A 23,963-nucleotide genomic window follows, 5' to 3' on the forward strand; every position below is an offset into this window, starting at 1 on the left:
TTATGCAAAATGTTTGTAATTAAAACTCATAGAAAACTTGTTTTGATTGTTTTTTTTTTTATTTAGAACAATTATATCATTAGTAAATATGTACAGATTATCAACTTCATTTATTACTACAAGTTAAAGGTTTCATTGGTCGTTGTGTCCTTGCGTTTCAACCTAGTCAAGGTTTTCATGGTTTGTCTACAAAAGAATTGAATGCTGGTTAACAAACGTATATTACATATTTTCAAATAAAACTACATATATCCAAACAGAAAAATATCATGTTAATTGAAAATATAATTATGAAATTACGTAAAGGTAATCTTCATATTGCGGAGATAAAAAGAAATTCGAAAATAATGGAAGATGCATCGACAGAGATTATTGAACATCGGTGTATTGAATGGAATATTGTGGAAAAAATAGTTCCGATAACAAAACCACACTTTGTCTATTGGCACTAAAACAATAAATTTACGTGTAAGTGCAAAACATACATTGTTCCTTTTTGCAGTATTTGTCTGTGCAGTTCACCAGCCCGTTGGGTCCACAAGAGCATCGGTTGCAGTTATCACCCTTGGGGAAATTCTCTCCAACTTTGTACTGCTTTCCGTTATGTTCACAGACTGTAAAATATGACAGTGATTTGTATGCGTGTGTCATTTGATGATGAAGAACTAGGACTTCTTCAACAAACAATGCCATGGACCTTTTACTTTGTTTTTTTTCTTCTTCTTATTTATACGAATAGTAGTAAAACAGAACATCAAGAAATCGGGATCATTTTTTTTGTTTAAAATTCGCTTATGGATTTAAAACAAGGTTTTGAAATAAAACCCACACAGATCGTTATTTATTTAATGCCCCCTAAATATGTTGCTCTCTTCAGATCAAAATGAGTCTATTGATGAGATACATATTTCTAAGAAATATGTTTGTTTCTAATTAATTAAAGGAATACTCACAGCAAACTCTTTCGGAACAGGATACTTTTCCACGTCTAAGGCAGGAGCAGGTGTTACAATTATCGCCCTTGGGGAAGGTCTCTCCAATGGGGATCTTCTTTCCCTTGAAATGGCATGCTGTAATAAAATTACAATTAGGTTGATCCATATGCAATTGAAGGACCTTTCAAAATCAAGCTAGATGACTTTCAGACTCTTAGTTTACCCACCGCATATTCTATCGGAACAAGTCACTTGGAGATTAGTGTTACAGGAACAAGTGTTACAATTGTCGCCTTTGGGGAAGTTCTCTCCAACTGGAATCTGTCTGTTCATGTAGGTACAATCTGAAATAACCAATAGTAAAATCCTGCACTGCAAACCAACCTTTATTCCCGATCAAGAAAATCAAGCGAGATTCGCGGAAGCCTTGCGGTCGAGTATATTTCTCATCGCAAACAGTTCCTTGTCATATGGTTGTAAAAACAAAACGGATCTTAATACGGGTTTTGCGTAGATAAGTCATCACTAACCAGTATATTTCCATGAAATTGCAAAAATAATGTGTTTGCGAATAAAAGTTTGTTTACAGTATATATTAATCATTGTTCTGTCATCTGATTTCAAAGTTAAAAGATTTTCTTGTTTTCGGGAACTCAGTCGTGCGCTTACTCACAGCAGTTTTTGTCGGAGCAGGTCACTCGTCCGTTTTCAGCACATGAACATGTGTTACATTCATCACCCTTGGGGAAGCTATCTCCGATTTTAAACTGCTTTCCCTTGTAGCTGCAGACTACAATTAAATTACAATGTCAATGAAGCATTATTCAGGAAGATTTTATATCAGATAAAATCAATGGTTTACAAATTAATAAAATTGAAATTAAAGGAAAAAATTTATAGGTTTTGATTGATAATTGATTGCTATCAACATACTAATAAATGTTAATAGTCATTAATAAAAATGGCTAAAAATGGATATTCTTTCAGGACGTTTCTTTTGAATTTAATACCATAAGTTAAAAAGTGACAGCATTTGCGTTACATGGTGATACATATTCAAGTATCCACATGCCTGTTCAGGCATTCTACTTACAGCAAGTTCTATCACTACAGCTGACACTGCCGTCCTTTCTACAGGTACATCTGTTACAGTTATCGCCGGCAGGGAATGTGCTTCCAATCTGTTTCTTTTCTCCCTTGTACATACAGACTGTCAAACAATTAATGAGTAAAGCAGAGTAAAAATCCGTGGTATTAATGTGGAGTGGATTGCACGTTTCTTAAACGAAATTATGTTTAAAGCAACGCCGCTCAATATGCAAATTTGGATTTTTGTTTGACTTAGTTTTTAGATGAAAACAAGTTATGAAAATATTATTTGTTACAATGTTCTCTTTTTTTCCAACAATTAAGTCATCGTTAAGTAATATTTCCATGTGGTACCTTCATTGGCATTTACTTTTTTTCTGTAGACTCGTTTCAAAATGTTCAGGGTCATTTTTGTTAACTCATATTTTCAATCGTTCCTTTGGCCATTTTTTTTTTGCGAAAGCGTTGTAATTAATTATAAATGAAGCATAAAAATGATACATATAGAACATCCACCATAATTTGTTGATGATGTGAGCTACGAAATCCACAAAATCATAGTCATCACCAGCTTTAATGATTCTAAACTCTTTTTGTGTTAAATACTTAAAGTTTCTTAGCTTTAGTGACAAAATAGTCTTCGTACTACAGGCGAGATTAGGGCTACTTACAGCAAGTTCTCTGGCTACAGCTGACACTTCCATCAGGTTTACATGTACACCTGTTACAGTTATCTCCGGCGGGGACTGTCTGTCCAACCTTCAGTTCCTGGCCCTTGTAGCTACAGACTATCAACAAACATGTATTTTATTTGATTTGATATGTTGTAAACTATGAATGGTTTGATTATTACAAGGCTAGGTAGTAGTAGACATTTAATGATAAAGTCGATATCTTGGAAACAAGGAGCTCAGTATGGGTATGTACATTGATGACCAAAAATATTACTGAAGTAAGTCTTGTTAAAGATTTTTCATCAAACCTGTCTTTTTCTGTAGGTAACAAACTGTATCATTAAGTTTTACAGTTGGTTGTTCACTACTTACAGCATGTTTTATCAGTACAGGACAACCGCCCGTTAGGTTTACATGTACACGTGTTGCAGTTGTCTCCGGACTTGATGGTTTCTCCGATCCTCACCTTCATGTTCTTGTAGTCACAGACTTTATAGGAAAATAATACACTTGTAGTTACAGACTTAATAGGAAAATAAAATACTTAGATTGAAGTATCGGATGATTTCATTTAATTTCTTTACTTTTTAGATTTGAAAGGCTGCAGGATCATATAAGACATTTCATGTTATATAATGTAGAAAAAACATGCATAATGTGTTGTCTTATTAATCTTGTAATAAAGGAAAAATAAATTGTGTTGCTTAAAAAATAACAGAATTGCATTCAAAGCAGTACATACAGCAGATTTTCTCGGTACATTCAAGACGTCCGTTAGGTCTGCATGTACAGGTGTTACAATTATCACCAGCAGGTTTGGTCATTCCAATGGGGATCTTTCTGCCCTTGTAGTCGCAAACTATGAAATATAAATTAAACAGATCATATGTTTTCTTGTGCAACCACAAAGCATCCTCTGTTTTTTTGAAACAGTCGAAACTGTCATTCTGTTGATAACTTATAAATTGTACTTAAATATATATGTCATTATCATGAGACTAATTTTGCATACATCAAACTTTAACTATATAGCAATCAATAAAGCCACTATACCTTCAATGCAGATAATCTCGCGATTGATATATTTAATGATATTTGATAAATTACTCACGTATTTATAAATTATAATGAAAGGTAGATCAATCATAGTTTACTGTACAAGATTAATACTTCAAATATAAAGAAAAGAAGAATGAAATTTTTCGCTCACATTGGAGGCACTTCTTCTGTGTACACGTGACCTGGCCGTCGTATTTACAAGTACATTTGTTGCAGTCGTCCCCGGCAGAGAACTCCTGGTCTATGTCGTACTTCCTACCTCGGTAGTCGCAACCTTGGATTGACAGAATCATTTCCATTAACATGGGTTAAATTTTATAGTAGTAATAAAACTTTATATTTCAGATACACACATTCTAATTGACAAGAACAAAAGCTTAGTGTGATGGGTGTTTTTTTATTATGATTTTCTGAACGTAAGGTTCAGAGAATTGGGTGTAATAATAATATTCTAATCAGTGTGAAAAGAAAGTGATAAACAAATGAGTACCATTTGGAAACTTGGCGCTAGCCTGAAAAGGAAAAACAAGGAGAAAATTTTAAACAATATAAAACTTATGAAAATAAACATTTGTTTCAGCAAAACATATATTTCTCATAATTTTAACTCTAGACTTAAAGAAAAGTTTGCTTTACATTATCCAAAGTATGGAATAATTCGGTTTTATACGAATTTCTAAAGCACAAGGCGAATCTGCAGCTTAACGTAAAATAAAGGTAAACTTTTGTAAAGGAAAGGAAAATGTAAATGAATGATAAATCTGTTCTATTCAGTTGCCTCCCATTTACGTTTAAGTCCTCTTTTAAGTATCTAAATTGGAGAGCTTTCTTATACAATAAGAAAAATATTCTAGCATTAAAGCAAAACACTTACATAAGCTACCATCAGAAGAATAAGAAGTTTTCCTTCCATTGTGAGAGGTCGGGCAGTGTGATTTAGACTGGTCTTCTGAACGCTTTTATAGTGGTCTGATTATTCATGTACTTTCAAGAGCATGCGTTGTTGCATTTCGTAAAATGTTAATATAAACATGACTATGTGATTTTTTCAATTTTTTTATCAATAAGGAAAGAAAGTTGTATCCGAATTTCATGTCAATGATTTTTATGAATAATTTTGATAACTCCAAGATATGCATGAAGTGAGCTATAAAAAAAGTAGTAGTGATAACACATTTTGGAAATACGTGCTACATGTACTTTTGAACTTTTCATTTGCTTAAAAATATCATAATTGTTCACCACATAAAATGCTTTTGAAGATAAAATTGCTTTGTTTCCTTGGTATCGTTAGTCTGATCAAATCAGTCCTTTGTAAAACTTATAAACAACTATAAATAAATAAGTAAGTATCAAAGCGTTATATTTTTTTGGTTATATATTTAAAGACGACGTAACAAATTAATTTTTACATTAATGATTTTCATGAAAATTTCACATGATTTAGAGTTACTACAAATATATTAAAATCAATAAAAAATAAGAACAAAATTAAATCAAATTTTGGGGGGAACCCTTTGAAAATCTTTTGTTATAATTTTTCGTGTGAGAGAAAATTGATTTTGAAAAATGTGCAATAAATTATCAACTCAAATTAAAATATGATACTTATATTGATTATGAATGAATATCATTTAAAAGATTGCCATCTCATAGACGTTTTTCAGGGGCATTTGCAAAAGTGAGGTATGTCTTTATTTTCCTTCATTTATTTTTCAAAAAAGTGCTGCGATAAATCTAAAGGAAAAACGTTTTATGCATCACTTTCGGCTAGTTAATTTAACAAAACAACTAATGTTTGTAGTAATTATTTTTTTAGGATAAAATACTTCAAACACAAGCACAGGGACGGTTTGACTTTAATTTTGGTTAGTATTGAAACGAATTGAAATGTATTCAGAGGCGGGTCCAGCAATTCGGAAAAGAGGTGGTTCCAATTGATGAAAATCAATACGTGCAAAATTCATTATTTGTCAATAAACAGGGACTTTTTGAACGTTTTCCGTAAATTTAATAAACATTTATCTCGTCACTATCTATTTCATATCTATTTCAACATCAGAATGCACTGCATTATTGAGTGTTCGGCTGTTTTTGTTTAGGTGAGGAAGATTTGCATAATTTCTAACCTAAAAAACAAACAAGTCTCCAGCAATGAAAACGGGCGTCTATGCTTTATAGAAATGAAACAATAAGAAACAAAAAAATAGTTCAGACTAATTACGACAAGCCAAAAAGTGTACAAATTTCAGCCACTACTTGTGCTTCTTAAAGTGAGCATTGATGACGTAGAACAGTTATATATAGCGTCATAAGGCATTTTTCATTGTGTTTAGTAATTGTCACGTAATATTGAGAATTTGATGCTCGTGACAATCAACTTCTTTTCCGTGCGCGATATATTTGCGCAGAACAAAATAGGTCCGTCGTCCTCGAAGATCATAACCAGGGGATAAACTGTTGTTGTGTTCTTTATATTGATATAAATAAAAACAAATACAATCAAGCAATCGTCTGCATAAAACAAAATCCACCAATCCACCGGTTGATGTTCACATTCATTAGAAGCATACGATAATTTAATATGAAAATAGGTATTACCGAGCTAGTTTGACGCATTTTTTTGACAAGCTGAGTGTCCCTTTTAGACAAGTTAGTGAAGTATCCCTTGCTAAGATTTGTCAACCGGTTTATATAATTTGTTCTAATTAAGCAGACGGTAAAGGCATATTAATAAGACTTTTTAAACGACTGGAAGAATAAATCCATGTTAACTTTGAAGTGAAACATTCATCTTGTATTAGAACCAAGCATGAAAAAGGTTATTTGCAACAGTCTGAATAATGAATGTCACTTAAGAAAAAGGTGACCTTAGATACAGAAAATGATGTTAACATATATGCCTTATTCCTTCTCGTTAAAAAATGAGATGTTTCTAGATAAACATTGAAACCTGAGAAAAAAAAGGAGGAAAAAGATAGTGATGGCAATATTAGATAACATTCTTTAGTACGAATATTAGGTTTCTATAACAAAGAGATTGTATTATCATTAAATTACAAAAACATATCGAATATAATTGATAAAGCAACGAATAAAAGAAAAACACAATAACGCTAATGCATTTTGCGAGTCGAGTTCAATTCTTTGCTAACTAAAGGGCCTTGGACACAATTTGAGCTCAACATTCTTATAGATGTTTTCAATGCTTTGACAAAATTTGAAAGTCAAATTTTGAGTTACAAACGCGTTACAAATGTTAGAAGTCTTTGATTTGTAAAGAAAGCTCGAGTCCTGTTAATGTTTACATATTTGTTGTACTGGTATACCTTTCAACCTAATGTTGTTTTTTGTTGTGATGAAAGTATTTATGAACCCAGTATATCAGTCTATGTTGCTTCTCCACAAGTTATTTTGATAAAGAAATGGCAATATCATTTCTTTACAGTATCTGTAAACAAATATAAGGCTCGAGCTTTTCTTACATGACGACTTTTTTCATCTGTATCTCGCTTGTGACATGACTTCTAACATCCAAATTTTGGTGAATCATTCAAAATACAATAGTAAACTATTTTATACATAGAAATAAAAAAGAATTCATCTGAAATCGTGTCCTGGTCCCTTTAATCAATACAAAGTTTTACCAATAATAATGAAGTCTCGACTGCCTAACTTTACTAAAGTTACCTCAAAGACAACTTGCAAATATTATAACAATTGACTCATAAGTACATAAATCTTGTCCGGTAAATATAACAACAGCATATTAAATATCTTTATGAAATATTCCATTAATTGAAGCTCGGTTGTGTTGCACAATCATTATTTCAAAAAGTTTAAATTTGACATGTTAAAGTTAACATATCACTGAGTTCTAATAAATTCTGCGTCTAATGTATTGTCGTTCTTTTTAATGTCTAATTAATCCTTTCAGAAAAACAGAAAGAAAAGATACAGTTTGGTCTCTTCGGTGAGACGAGGAAATGTTGTTTTATCTTAAGTGACGTTTGGATACGTTGGTGATTTCTTTAAAGCCTCTAAACACAATCCGTCATTTATTTATTGGGTTTGTATGAAAATACAAAAAAATTAGAATTTAAAATCAATTTCTAAACGAGACGAGCGTAATTTGAATTCAACTAATGTATTGATACATTTACTGACTAGCCCTAATAACCCATCAATGTGGGTATTTAAAAAAAAACAAATAAATTAATGAATAAATAAATAAAATTAAGAAGAAAACACTTGTCATGCAATTGTTTTTAAACTTACAAAAAATATTCCTCTACAAACAGTATTAACATAGTTCTTTTAAATAGTTAATTGAGCTTACATAATTAAAATGGCATTAACACGGTCGTTCCAATTACATGCTACTAAATGAAAGTCCACCTGTATTAGATATTTTAGGCAAATATTATGGGGTTCTTTATGTAAAACAAGATAACTTCATATATATTTTAAGTTCATTTATTCATAGTATTATAAACTTGAAATTTTCATGACAAAGTAGTACAAGCGACATCTGCCTTTTTTCATCTGTGACCGCAAAAGTCAAGTGCGCTTTTTAGGAGTTTTTCATTCTACATGACATGTCCGGCACAATATGTATAAAATGATTTTATAAGATCTTTTTTTTTTTTAATAAATGTAGAAAATATTTAATATTCTTTTATAGAAAAGAACAAGATGTATTTTACATTTTTATTTTCTTTTAATTTTAACAATACTCAACAGAATATGAAACAAAAGGTCAAAAAGGCAGATTTTTTATATATAAGGAAAAAACAAAATTAAGTATACTCTATCAATGCAGTTTTTATTAGAAAATCTCCTGACTGATTAAATTTTAACATACTTAACACAATACTAACGTTGTGAATCAGCTGCATGTTTATTAGAAAACCCGTGGATACTAAATAAATGGATAATAGATTATTCATTTTTTTGAAAATGTTATCAAAACCATAATTAACACTTTGCAACACAAAAACTTTTAGTTGAACAGATTAAATCGATTAAAATATTAAAATAAAAAAAAGGTTTTTAAACACACTTATGCAATTTAAGAACCGAAATTAAGTTCGTTAAAATAGTTTTGGAATAATCCTTGCGAACACACTTTAATCATTTCATCTTTCCATAATGTAAATGTTTTTAGCTTTACATTTGCGCAACACCAAGTTTATCAAAAACCTTTATTTCACATGGAAATGGATTTAGTCTAGAGCTGGCAAAACTATACTGCTTACAAACATATTATGAGGTCAAAATTTGTATATAAAATTTGTAAGAAAAATCATTATTTTGATATTCATCACGACATTTTTAAGATAAAGTATCGTAATTAGTGATCAGATAATAGAAAATTTTAAAAACAAAGCGGACTATTAATAAAATTCATTTAAAGTATTAACATATATAAATGTGCTTTTTAAATGTCATGATTCCGTTTACTACTTATGCAAATGCTAACTTAATGAATTTAGAACCCATATTTAAATGTAATGACTTCTCAACCGAATAAACATTTAAACTACTAACTCAGCAAGTTCTAACCCGGGGTTATATCAATGTTTTAATGAGGTCTTGGTTAGCCTTTGTTAATGTTAAAGAGCATTTCTTAATTTTTAGATCAAAAGTACCATATAATTATATATAAATGCTGACGTTGACTTTAACATTAACCAAAGGTTGTGCCATACCCTTTTCTATTTGTAAAAACACCTTCTTTTGGGGAAAAATCAAACAGGTTTTTTTTTTCCAAATAGTTTTTGCAAAGTAAAGATTACTTGTTGGAAATCATCTGATGCGCCAAAATTTTTTGAATTGTTTAGATTCTATTGCTCAAAATTCCTTTTCAAAATTCTATTCAAATGAACAGATAGATAATAAAGCTACATAGATAAATAAATTTCAAATAAATATCCGATCTACTTAAAACATTTTATTCAAGCAAGCGGCAGGTTGGAATGTGTCGATACTTATTTATAAAACATCATTTTATTTTTGTAAATATACTACACCTCGTGCACGTATCAGAATAACAATAAATTTATGGAATTCCTATTTATGATAATAGTGGAAGCAAATCTGATAAAAATGATTCATTATAAGAGAGAACATCTATGATGAAAAACAAAATTAACCATACAACCACAACTATATTTCAATTGTTTTGCAAAAAAAGTAATAAAGCAGTTGTTTAAATTTTCTTTTAAAAATTACGAAATATAAACTTTAGGAAAAATTAAGGTATTCTTATCTATAAAGCACATTTTAATTAAATTTCATAGCAATAATCTGGCCTAAGGTAACCCCAGTTAGTTGCTTAATTTATCCCGATTGTTGTGACATTTACATCAATTTTTATACAAGTACAACGATGCTATCCATTTACATTAGATTGTTATAAACTAGCTATTTTCAACTAAATAGCTCAACAAGTACAAAATAAACACTTGTGCTATTTTAATGTGTTAATGTATTATGCGACAATTGTGCGATTTATAAATTGACCTCAATTAATAAACCCATGCATTTGGTCAATAGAGTTTTTAAATGAGGACCGATATTGAACAAAGAAATTTAGTAGTGACTTTGATGTTATAAATTTTATTTAAAACTTATTCTTTCGTTGCAAATATTTATTAACTGGTATAGCTCTTTTAAATTCTTGAGAAGTATATTTTTAAACTCCAATATGCACTGCATCTCCCTTGAAAAAAATACCACTATTCTGTGCAAAGAGGTTAGGAATTAAACAATAAACAATACATAAAAGCATTATACAATAGCGGGCAAGAAAACTGATAAAGTCTTCGTCTTTTTAAACACAGCATTCGTTAGATAAAATAATTTTAAAGCAAGCAGGTCAGAGTCTGAAGGGTTATTTGTGTTTCTTGTATACAAACCATATTACAAGGTTAATGACTGCGACAACACTCTTTCCTAACACAGAGCATTCTACCTTTAGAAGAATATTTTCTTATCGATATTTGTATAAATGTTTCGCTGTGTTACGAAATATATAAGAACAAAAATAAACAAAACATTGCATCATTAAACTATGTTTTATTTTCTATCAGAAATGAAACAAAACAGGTTTTTTTTTCACTAAAAAGCATGTTTAATATTAAAGTAGAAACACATATATACAAATATTAACATAAATTTCGTTTTAATGTAATATTAAAAGCACATATTTATTTATTTTAATTCTATTTGATTTACGCTCTATGCTAACCCCAATTAAATGCAATACGAGTGCGAAAGATAACAAACTAATCCCCTCACTTTGTCAGCGAATACCAGAGAAGTGTGATACTAATCTAGACTAGTATTCGCCAATAAAACTGTTGAGGGAACATGGTTTTTTCCTGTATGCAAAAGAAATACTAATGGTTATTTTTTGTACCACTCTCCACATCATATGAATACTTAACCCAAAATTTTATTAAGTACAAAATTAACATCTGTGTTTTTAGAAAACGTACATGGTCAAAATGCCGTCTAAAGTGTTTTTCAAATTAAAAAAAAATTTAGCATAATACTTTCTGATTTATCATAAGCGATCCATTTAAATTCTCAATTTATCAGCGGGCGTTTTAATGTCGACCAAGTTCAACAGATGACCAAGATTTAACAAAGAGAAAATCCATTAACCGACTTACACTTCAACTAAAGATTATGCATCAAATTTTGTTGACCTTACAAATCGATAGTTAACATTAGATAAACGTTCTTCTTAATGAATAATAAAATGTTTCACAAAACGAATATATACATTTACGTTTTCTGTATACTGTGTTTTCAAATTTTTCTCATCTTTTTCTTCGTTTTTTCAAAGTTGCACAAAAAAAGAATCACTATATGTTAAACTATTCCCTCTTGGGTTTTTTTTTTTAAGGCTAGCGCCTAATATGGACCTAGGTACCAACCGATTGAAAAAAAAATTCAACAATTTCAGAGTCTCTAATAATGAAATATCAATTATGTACATCAGCATCCTTAGGTAGTGTAGATTTTATTTTGTTCAAACCATAACCCCCAGTGGTAGGATGGGGCAATAACTGGGTGAGTGGGTGAACTTTTACATAGAAATATATAGAGTAAATCTTTATAGATCTTTTTTCAGAAACTAATCAGCCAGAAACTTGTTTGGAATCATCCTCAGGTAGGATATATTCAAGTTTGTTCAAATCATGATCCCATGAGTTAGGGTGGAGCCACAACAGGGGTCAATTTTTTACATGGGAATATATAAACTAAATCATATAAGATATTCTTGTCAGAAACCAATCAGCTAGAAAAGCTTAAACTTGCTTGGAAGCATCCTCATGTATGGGGTTGATTCAATTTTGTTCAAATCATGATTCCCGGGGATACGGTGGAGCAACAATGGGGGAGTGGTTATTTTTGTGATCGGCTTCGGTCGATTGTGTCAGTTGTGTCCATATGAGGCATCCGGCAAATTTTAACTATTTGCGCATGCATTGCGCCTTGCACTATTTTATTTACTATGCAATGACAACCTTATTCAAATCTTTGATTAGACGTAGATTACTAAAACGGTAATCTTATCCGTTTACCCTGAAAATAAAACAGTTATAGAGTTACATACATAATGATTCAAATCACGTTTTTTCACATATGCGTAGGGATATTAGTCAGAAGTATAATTCTCCTATTAAAAGTAAAGCTCATTCATGCCATGCCATTTCGGAAATCAATAAAACGGTGCTACATATAGTTTAGTGCATGTAGCGTATATTATATAAACGGAGCTGACCAATGATATTTCATGCCGTTCGATCCTTTAAAAGGAATGCTTGTTTTTTATTGGAATATTTAGAGTAAAATCGTTAAATATCTTCTAGAAAAAAAAACATTTGCCTAGAAAAGCTGCAACTTTACTGAAAGCATCTGCAGATAATGTTAACTCAATTCGTTAAAATCAAAATTTTGAGGGGTAGGATTGGGCCACATTAAGGATCTAATTTCACAAAGAAAATATTTTGATTATTTTCAAAAACTGAAATGTTATAATATAATATAATATGTTTTACTTATATGCAAGCCGTTGGACACATTACCGATTCTTTAAAATTGTATACACTTTGGTCCCTGGACGATTATTGGGCCTCAGAAGGTGTTCTGAGTTTGATCTAGGTTTATACTCCATGTACATTCTTCAAGATCTTTTTGAGAATTGCAATGCTCATGACTACAAAATAATCCGGTTAGAATAGGGACTATTCTATTATAAACATATAAATATCCAGGATAAAAGATCTTCATTTATTCAGAATCTTCATGTATTGTACTAAATTGTCCAAATATTTTGTATTTTGGCTTCATTTAGCTTAATCATCATGCATATTGTTCTCATGTTCGTGAGCGATGTAGCCCATGGACCTCTCATTCATCATACCATGTTGGATCGGCTTGTTTTCTTTGATATGAGTATACCTTATATTCAGTTGTTTCATATTTCATATTGAAGTTTCATATTTTACTTCTTTGTTGTTAAAACCCGTTTGCAAATTGTGCGTGGTTATTGATAACCATCAATCGTTATCCGAATCCTTTGCAATGCCGATTTGAAAAAAAAAATCTAAAGTGCATTGACTTTGAAATTTAACGCACTTTAAATTGTTTATTGTTTGCATTGATTTTGTTCAGTAAAAAATCAAATGAATTGTCATCCACTTTGGGAACATTTCCCAAACTGTATGGATGCATAGATGGAGGATCATTAAAAACTGAAATGTGTTTTACACGACTGCATGCTGGGGTCGGGTCTTCACTTAAACAAATAGACTAATAACTCCAAATGTAAATGATTTATTGAAAAACTTAATCATTTTAAATAAAATGAAACTCATCAATAGTCACACTCTACTTCATCCGTAATCTGAAATGATAAAAAAGCCCAAGACATCAGAAATGGTGCCATGCCATTAATTCTGGTGCATACAACTCTATTGAATGAATACCAACCCTAATGTCATTCGGATATATAAGATGATTTAAAAGATGTTCTCCCGCATTAAATATATTCATTTTAAAATCACTCACATTTTCCTCCTCGTCGACACCTCCTGAGACAGGCTGACTTGGTCTTGAAGTTGTTTCCGTTTCCTCTGCATCCTCCGTAGTAGAACTTGACACAACAGTCGGATTTCTTGCTGTACCACCATCTCGGCACGCGGGCTTTGCAAGGACCGACAACCTTTGGCTGGTAGCAGAGTTTTCTCCCTTTAGCAGGATCTTTTGTACAAGGAAAATAAAAAGTGTTAATTGTATATTTTGTTACATCAAGCAGGAATAAATCATGCGTCACCTATATGACTGTAAAACTAAGACTATCCTTTCAAAATTGATTTCTGCGGAACAAGTTAAATGTTTTGAGATTGCAACAATGTATAAACGCAAAAAGTTGTCAATTTGATAACATATATATGCAAAGTTGATTTAAAAAAAAACCCAAATCTTTACACTTAATGTATGTATTCGATTTTCAAAAATACATACATTTATAATTAGTAATAAGTATGTTACGAAACCAACGAAATTGCTTGAAAAAAATGATTGTGTCGAGTCGCATTTATACATATTTAATGACCGGATGTGTTACAGTTAGTAACTAATCGTCTTGATAAATAAGCCTGTTACATTCATACTTACATTTCACACACTTCTTTCTGGAGCACGTGACCCGGCCTCCCGCCCTACACCGGCACGTGTTACATCCGTCCCTGGCGGGAAAGCTCTGTCCCACTTTATACGTCTTTCCGTTGTATTTGCACGCTGAAAAGATACAGGGGGAATGTTGGGCGTTTGTGTGAACCCTAACAGTCTTACTACTGTTTAAAGGAATCCTATGTAAGCGTAAGCAGTGTTCTTGTTGAATTCTGAAGCATTGTTTTGACTACCGCAATAAAGAATTTGAAACAAATGACATGTACTTAAAACTTGTCTTTTTGTTATGTTCTGTTTTTGTATTTGCATTTATTGAATACAATTTATATTTTTATGCATTGACAATAAATGCTTATAGGGGGTTTAGTGAATTTATTTATTTTGATGAACAACTGACTTTTGATGCATCTTTTTCTTGTACATGTGACTCTACCCCCGGTTCTGCACCGACACGTGTTACATCCGTCAGCCGACCGGAACTTCTGTCCCAGTTTGTAGACCTTGCCCCTGTACCTACATGCTAGAACATAGGGCGCTTAATTGTCATACAGAACTATATATCATCCGAGTTTTATCCTTACGATTCAAAGGTATAGTTCAATACTACCAGTACATGTATTTACATTTATTAAGTTTTATAAGTGATTACTATATTTCGTCTTTATCCCATATATGTAGTGTGCTAAGACATATCTAGATAAGGGTTTATAACCTCTTTTTGTTATTAAAATAAATTAAAATAATGGTAAAATTTAGTAGTAATCACAGCAGATGTTCATGTCTATAGATGAAAACTGAAATTACCCTCATTTATTCATAAACTCAAGTAAAAATACAGGTCAACAGTACAGCAAATAAACAATTGTCATTAAAATATGAAATGAAGCCGCTTCTTTCATGCATAGAATATTTCCAAGCAAATCACGCTTGCCAGGTTTCTGATTGTGTGAACCTACTCTTTCTTATGGTTGTCCTTCCACATCTCCGGAGACAGGCCAGCTTCGATGTGAAGTTATTGCTGTTCCCCTTGCACCCCCCATAAATAAACCTCTGACAGCGCCCTGTCCGTTTATTGTACCACCATCTTGGGATCGATCCCCTACAGGGGCCGGGGACCTTAGGCTGGTAACAGACTTTTCTTGGATTATAGAATTCTGTAATGGCAAAAAACCGATATCACGTTGAAAAATAAGAATAATTCAATGTTGTGTGGATAATTTCAGTATATTTTATTTATATATGTCGCCTTTTCTATATGTTTGTCATCTTCCTTCACATTTAATGTTTAATTCTCAGAATAAAATCCTTTTAATTTCGATCACTCCATTGCACCAGTTCATGAATTAAGGGGCATGTAAAATTTAAAAGACCATTTGACTTTAATGTTCATTTTCCTATCGATAAATATTTCAAAAATGCGCATTTCTTTTCCATTAGTTTGTAGAGAAGCCACCCCCAACCCCTTCCTAATTTTTACCGGTTGTGACGTGCCTTCATGCTGTGACAACATATAACTAGAGGAAGTCAACGTTAGCTAAAACGACGTCCTTAGTCTTCAGAACGCTTCAGGTGGAATAACACACCATCACAAAGTAGCTGCCCTCTAATCGAACCGACATTTCGTTTAATAAAAGGATTTTATCAACGACAATAATTAAGTCACTCCATAACCGAGTGAATAAATCACCGGGCGAGTGATCGGTACATCCCGAGTTCGAATCTCTCGGGGGCTTTTGTTTTTACATACTGAATTGAGTTTTTTAGATATTCATTTTCTTTCCCCAATCTGCAAACAAAATTTCTTATTTGACATGTGTGAAGTTTATTTTTCATTTTATCTTTCATAATCTAACAATTAACTGGTATTTTATAGACTTTTTGTAGGTGTGCTATACCACCTTAATCGTAGACAAAAAGTTAAGCATGTTACTTTTGGTCGGGCGTCCTCGTTTAGTGCAGATGACCTTTCCCCTGGAGTAACACCTGCACGACCTGTAGCCATAGGTAAACCTTTGACCCACTTTGTACACCTTGCCGTGGTACCTACACACTGAAATCAGGAATAAATGTGAGTACATGTAACGTGTAAAGACAATTCTACAGCCGGAGCAGATATGTAACGGCCAGAAAAAGATGTATATTAGAACCATTTTAGCAGGAGCTTGGACTTTGGGTAGTTGGTGTCAAACAGTAATGTGACGTAGGCCTGTCTATTTCATTGTATGCGACTCAGCCATTGCTTTTTGAAATCAACAAGATGTGTTTGGCTTTTGAGCTAATACTACGCAATCGGTGTATATTTCACTCGAAACCAGCGTCAGTTTTAACTTGTATGGTGCAAGAAATAGATAGTAACGTCCTATTGAAAGTCCAAGGTCTTGTTAAAATGGTTCTAGTTGTTGCCGAATGAAGATTATCGAACATGAATCTACCTTCTTTATCATAATTATTCATGAACACAAAACTTACAAAACATAGTAATTTAAAATATGGTGATTAATCAGTAACAATGGTTTGCATTACTGATAATCGAAATAATATAAAGTGAATTTGATAAAGAAATGACAAGAAACAGTTAAATGTTAAGGAAATCAGAATTGTCATTTAAAGAACATTTGGCCTATTGAAAGCTTACTGCATAAGTACGAATAAATCGTTCATTCCTTGCAAATTACCAGGAAATCATGGTACACACCTAGCTGATTAAGTGACTAGCCTCACGACTCTGTATATAAAACATGTCATTCTTATATAACTCACTCTTTGCAATCGGGATCATTACATGGGATACACTAGAAGTAGAAATAGGGGGGAAAAAACTTGGTAGATATGGTACAACGTTTTATTGTATTTTTTTGTTTATCCGTTCCTTAGTTGTAATAAAAACAATTACGTGTATGATGACTGGTTTCTTAAAATTACGCGTGGCGTGGTTGTACGTGTTTGATTAGATTCAAGTCACGTGATCTAAATGTTTACATTCTATAGGGTCATGCTCTTGTGAAGCGCGGCGTGTACAAGGGAATGGCGAAAAATATGGACTGTTGCAATACTAAATTGGGTTTATAAAATAAAGAAACAAATAATCGTGCTGATAATAATGTTATGTAAATTGTGTTGAATGTATAATGAAAGAAGCACTTTATTTTCTTTTGTTCTGACAAAGTGATGAAATATAAGTGTGTTTATTGTTTGTTTTGTTTATCTTGTGGGTGCGTATCAATTTGCCACTTCGTCGACTTCACATTTTAGCATATGCCGACCGACTATATACATACATGTAATATTTGAATGCCTTTACAACTAAAACCCGACGCATTAACATATATACGTGTGCAGGTGACGCCCCGTTTATGTGAACCCCTTAACGGATCGTACAACAGCAGGTACACGCCCAGTTGATGTTATTTATAACCATTACCGATCAATATCTGAAAATTCATAGCTTGTCAATATTGTGTCTGTATTGTAGTCATTTTTTTTTTTGTTTAAAGCAATATGAGCTGCAATTTTCATGTTGGAATTTTTAAAAAAAGAAAATGTTGTTTTCTACAAAAATGACAAAAATTATCATGGGTTTTAAATTTCTGTTAGCTCTAATTCTGTGGAAAAAAAGCCATTAAGAACTCTTAATTGAAGAAAAAATGAATTATTGTCGTCCTGTACAAAAATTGATCGGCTATATATTTCTTATAAGTGAGATCTTTCTCCTGACAAAATTTAATTAAATTACAAATCTTATTCATCATAAACGTTTAAGTTACAGATAGACTTATCATACTAGCAGGTTTTTGCAGCAAAATAAAATTCTAAAAAATACAGCTCATATTTACGAAAGCCGAGAAGGATCATTCGAGATTCGAGATTCGAAATACGAGATTCGAAATACGAGATTCGAGATTCGAAATTCGAGATTCAATATCTAAATTAACCAATCAAATCAAGGATCTGAAACCTGTATCCTAGCGACATCAAACTGTTCTAAATAAAGATCATTCGTACATGCTCTTTCCTACAAATAAATGTCTTAATAGCTCTTATATAGTGGTTATAAAATGGTTAAATTAACATTGATGAATTAATTCCACACAGTATAAACAATTAAATTAGAAATAACACTGTTGGCTTTGCGAATCTAAGTGGTTTTGTTTGCCCAGTATGTATTTCCCCCCGAACAATTTTAACCCGAAGTGTATTCGCCCCAACTGTGTAAAAATCGGCTCGCGAAGAAAGATCTGTTTAATCTAAATGTTTTAGCTATGAAACGAAACTCAAAAAAATAATCGACATGTCAAAATATAGGTTATGATAAAGTTTTAAACCATAGAAGATATAATGATTTACAACCTCAAAGACAAAAATCCAGATAAGAATAGTGTATTGTAGGGTATGACAATGCCATTGTCGATATGAGAGAGAGAGAGAGAGAGAGAGAGAGAGAGAGAGAGAGAGAGAGAGAGAGAGAGAGAGAGAGAGAGAGAGAGAGAGAGACAGACAGACAGACAGACAGACACAGAGAGCGTTTGTAGTGTCAAATTCAGTTTGATTTAAAATTTGAAATTGATTTGATTTGTTACAAGCATATATAGACAATAATTAAGCCTCTAAAACGAGAAAAGAGAGGAAGTAGCTAGGGTAGGGCAGACCAACTAGCAAGCTTTAATTTTAACGGTGTTAGCGCACCTGTGATTTACTCTCTCTCTCTCTCTCTCTCTCTCTCTCTCTCTCTCTCTCTCTCTCTCTCTCTCTCTCTCTCTCTCTCTCTCTCATCACCTAGCATTTCCTTTTCCGTGAGGGGGCTTGGGGTATTTGTGATGTCTTACATTAGCTAGCGAAAATGATAAAAAAAAAAAACCATGAAATTTTCTTTGAATTGTGTGCGGATGTTATATGCCAATAATCTGTTTTCAGTATATACATTTCAAGAGGGGGGGGGGCTATATAGTCCTAATTAATTTGTCAGTTATTCTGTCCCCACTTTGTTTTCTCTTTGTTTTCTCTTCGTTTTCCAGGATTTTTTTATTTGGCTCGGCAAATTAATATAAAACTTTCTGTGTAGCTCCATAACGATGCACTGTAGATGAATTATGAGTAGTTTTACTTTTGATAAACAGGTACATATCCGTACTTGATTTTTAATTTTACTCTTATAATCGGATATAATATTCCAATAATTTTAGGGTAGGAAAGAGTAGACGGGACTTTTTTGCGCATATCCTACTGTACCATTCATTCAACACAGGTATTAGCACTCATCGAGTTCGACTTGCTTTCCTCTTTTTTCATCCACTGGATTTAAAGCTATTAATTTTTGAAAATATTTTGAATTTATGGCCTGATTATATATAAATTAGAGCTGCGCTGGTGCATATATTTACCCAAATGGACCAAAATATAACCAAATGAATCTAAAAGTTTTGACAAAATTAGTTTTAAACGTACGACTCTTTTTTCAATTCTAATCGGGTATGTCCTTTAGAAAAATCTTGAACCACACACATTTTAGCAAATAAAACGACAATTGTTTCATTTTTTTATGGGGAGGGAGGTGGTGCCGGTAAAGGACATGTATTGCTTGTGGCAGTTGTGCTATACTCTCATTTGTTATAATATAGGTAATACTACATATTGATATAAAATGAAAGTTTCCAATTACACTGTACATAGCTTCTATCACGCATTTTGACCCGTGCGATAGTTAAAACAATTTTCAAAGCATTTAATGTAATTCAACCGATCATTTTTGAAATTTAATTTTCTGGATCCCCGCCTGATACGTCCGCCTTCTTGTATATTAGAATTACATGTACGTTGACCATATGCACACATTAACTTAATCGGCTATGTTATTGGACGATAACATTTTTTATCAATGTTTTTGCAGGATATGTAACAAATAACAGCCTATTTGTGGGTTTTTGCATTGATTATTTGAGATAATTTGCCGCCATCTTTTATGCATTCCACACACCATGGCCACTCACAGTTTCTTTATTTGGTGTTCTGTGTGTATGGCGACAAATTGGTAAATTTGCACCACTCACCCCTTGTAGCTTCATCCTGATTACATTTTATCTGGCTAAGTGTAATGTAGTAGTATATCAAATACACACATCTTTGTTTGCAGTGCTTATTTACATCTTTAGATCTTTACTTCCAAAAAAAGTAAACATTTGTATGACTTATATGTAATTATTGTCAATGTTGGTGTGGTGGGGGGTAGGGGGTAGGAAACTACAGAGAAACTGAACTTGGCTGTGAAACATATGCTTTTATTCTTTCTTGTTGATATATCAATGAATGAATATGTACAACAATTAATTTTGAAATATTCATGCACAATCAAATAAAGGGTTTTACTGTTCTCTGCACAAGAAATCGGCAATGTGAACAAATTGGCACCCTATCATCCCTACCTTTAATTGTAGAGAGTAGGTATCCTTCTATATTGAAAACAATTCCAAAAGTAAGACTCATAATAAGTTGTTTACTGAGGAAAAGGAAAAAAAATTGTATTTATTAATAATTCCGTATGATGTGAAAATATCTCAATGATTTGTTTATAATCATAGTACTAGTGTATCACTGTATGCATACATAAAAACGATAAGCAATGCTTATATTTATTAGTGAAACAGGACAGATTATTTATATTTAGATTATTTAGATACATGTACTAATCTTCATGCGGGGATCTAGAAAGGAGGGGGTCAGGGGATCTGGACCCCCTCCTCGGGAAAATTGGAGCTTATTAGATTTACATAGTAAAAATTTTTAAAATTGGCCTAGGACCCCCTACAGAAAAAATTAGCTACGCTTATGAAGTTCTCTACCATAACCGCATTTTTACACAAAAGGGGTGAATAAACCCGGGTTTTAAACTATTACTGGTGGTGAAATACCTTAGGGTTCAAACGCATCAGGTGGAAATGCACCAGGGCAAACAAAATCACTTAGATCCGCGAAGCACACTGCATTATTACTAGTCTACTTAGATATTCTGTGTAAAAGTAAATACAAATAATTATTTAGTTAGGTAGGGAGAAGTGAACATAGCATTTATTTGTATATAAGAGCATGTACGTATGATTTTTATTTAGAACAGTTTGATGTCGCTAGGATACATATTTTCAGATCCTTGATTTGATTGGTTAATTTAGATATTGAATCTCGAATTTCGAATCTCGAATCTCGTATTTCGAATCTCGTATTTCGAATCTCGAATCTCGAATGATCCTTCTCGGCTTTCGTACATATTGCTTTAAATGCAATTCATTGTTTTCTAGGCAGACTTTCCTATGCTATGCATGCACTAATGTTACATTGTGTTAACTGAGATACTTAATTTACATATACATGTAGTATGTATGCACAGATTTAAATAAAAATGACGCAGGAGCAGGAAGGAAGGGGTCGGCGGACAAATTGTCTGCCGGAGGAAAAGTGAGGGTCAGAGGCCTTAATGATAAATTATTAATTTGATAAACCCCCTCCAACCCCCTCTAGATTCGAGTGTTCGTTGCCTTTACCTTTGACGCATGCTCTGAGTGTACATCGGACACGCCCATTGGAGGAGCAGCTACACGTGTTACAGCCATCTACTGCGGGGAAGCTCTGACCGACTTTGTAGATTTTCCCGTTATATCTGCACACTAATAAAACAGCGTAGTGAATGTCATTCATTTCTCAACTTACAAAAAATGTGTCATAATTCATTTCTCAACTTTAATATAAATGTGTCATCAGATTGAAAAAAAAAACAACCCACAAAATCTTGGCTCACTTTGTAAACTTTTCCATATTTTATTTGCACTCTCACACAACCTTCATGTAATTGATTTGAAAAATAATCAATCTTTTCCTTTCTAAATTCATTGTAATACAAGGTTTCCTTTGCTATGATAAGTAAACCGCGACCTTCTTTGTATTTGCATATTCAAAGTAGGACAACTAGATGCCTTATTTCATGTGTCGTAAATGCACATGTATGCTGTCAAATATTGACAGTAGCATTGTCAAAACAACACAAACTGTCAGTTTGAAGCCATTTTTTTACTTCCTAGCTGCGGTCTAGACAAATGTTTGGTAAACCGCATGACATACAGTGCACATACACATGTATCTAATTGAATTGTTTGAATGATGAACTTTAACGCAGGTAACAGGAATCACCTGTACATTGGAGTTATTGATTAACGAGAACTGTGTCAGTGACCTCACCTTTACGAGGAGGGCTCCCTGCAGGATTGACGCACCTTGTTCTACATCCACAGCCGAACGAACAGCATTTCTGAACTGGAAGAGATATAGGTCTAATATAAACGATTCTGAACTGGAAGAGATGTAGGAAGCCTATATATAAACGATTGAGTAACACACAGAGTCATCTAATACGCCTAGATATACCTGTCATTATTACATGTACAAATCACTAATACGCCTAGATATACCTGTCATTATTACATGTACAAATCTCTAATACGCCTAGATTACAAATCCATACCTGTTCTCTAACTAATGTTCCGTTGAACATTTCGGAATTGTTTAATACAGAGGGAAATATCGCTCAATGGATAAGGTAATAAGCTTTTAACACATCATAAAAGATTTATGAAATCAAAGAAACACAATTTGCCATTTAAATTACAAAAGGGGACTCCATTTTTGCAAAATGTTTCACGCAATATTATAGCAAAAAATTAAAATAACACAAAAATTATGAATCACTAATAAGTAACGCCTTACCCCCGGGGCAGTCCTGGTCGCCTCTACACTTGATGTTCTCGGGTCTACAGTCACAGGTAGTGATTATATTGGACACCGGGCACCTGCCGGGCTTCTGTTTGCCCACAGGGCGGTAGTTAGGGCGGCGAGGGGCGTAGGTCGCCAACACCTACAGAAAAGATGTTTAGACGTAAGAGTGGGAGACATTTCAAAAGTCATCTATGGGTTTAAGAGTATTGGTCGAGTTGTCAAAATTTTCATCAGTCTATATATCTACGTGTACATACCCGTGACATGGAGAGAGAGAGAGAGAGAGAGAGAGAGAGAGAGAGAGAGAGAGAGAGAGAGAGAGAGAGAGAGAGAGAGAGAGAGAGAGAGAGAGGGTAACAAACAATTACTTTTGACTGATATTGCATCTACACTCCTTTAGAACCCAGAATGAATTACGACTTAACTTATAATCATCATTCACATGGAATATCATTTAAAACTGCGAGAATGATATCGTTTCCATTTATAAATATTGAGGTATTATAAAAATACACATGTAGATTTTGGCATATGAGATATGAGCAGATGAATATCTCTGAGGTTTGCTGTAACACTTACACTGGTGACAAACAGAAGGACCAGGAAGGCTGGTTTCATCTTCCTATAGTAGATAGTCACTGAGTTAAGTCTTAAGTGAATTTTTGCAAGATATTTATACACTTCCGTTTCAGCTTGATTTGATTCCCAACGTTGAATACACATACAAATGTACACTGTTCGC

General features: G+C 32.8%; 1 protein-coding gene across 1 annotated transcript; it reads right to left on the reverse strand.

Moving 5' to 3' along the window:
- Positions 1 to 160: 160 nt before the first annotated feature.
- Positions 161 to 23,918, reverse strand: LOC105326912 (kielin/chordin-like protein). Its single transcript, XM_066084885.1, has 21 exons — positions 23,801 to 23,918; positions 23,213 to 23,360; positions 22,688 to 22,762; positions 21,997 to 22,119; positions 16,398 to 16,517; positions 15,424 to 15,621; positions 14,865 to 14,987; positions 14,453 to 14,575; positions 13,844 to 14,035; positions 4,632 to 4,726; positions 4,248 to 4,269; positions 3,909 to 4,031; positions 3,441 to 3,557; positions 3,071 to 3,187; positions 2,696 to 2,812; positions 2,029 to 2,145; positions 1,609 to 1,725; positions 1,163 to 1,279; positions 954 to 1,070; positions 486 to 614; positions 161 to 186 (listed from the first exon to the last, which is right to left on the reverse strand). The coding sequence occupies exons 1-21, from the start codon at positions 23,837 to 23,839 to the stop codon at positions 176 to 178; spliced, it is 2,340 nt and encodes a 779-aa protein (XP_065940957.1). The 5' UTR covers positions 23,840 to 23,918; the 3' UTR covers positions 161 to 175.
- Between the last annotated feature and the right edge of the window lie 45 nt (positions 23,919 to 23,963).

This window comes from Magallana gigas, chromosome 1 (genome assembly GCF_963853765.1).
Source record: "Magallana gigas chromosome 1, xbMagGiga1.1, whole genome shotgun sequence".
Classification (NCBI taxonomy): Eukaryota; Metazoa; Mollusca; class Bivalvia; order Ostreida; family Ostreidae; genus Magallana; species Magallana gigas.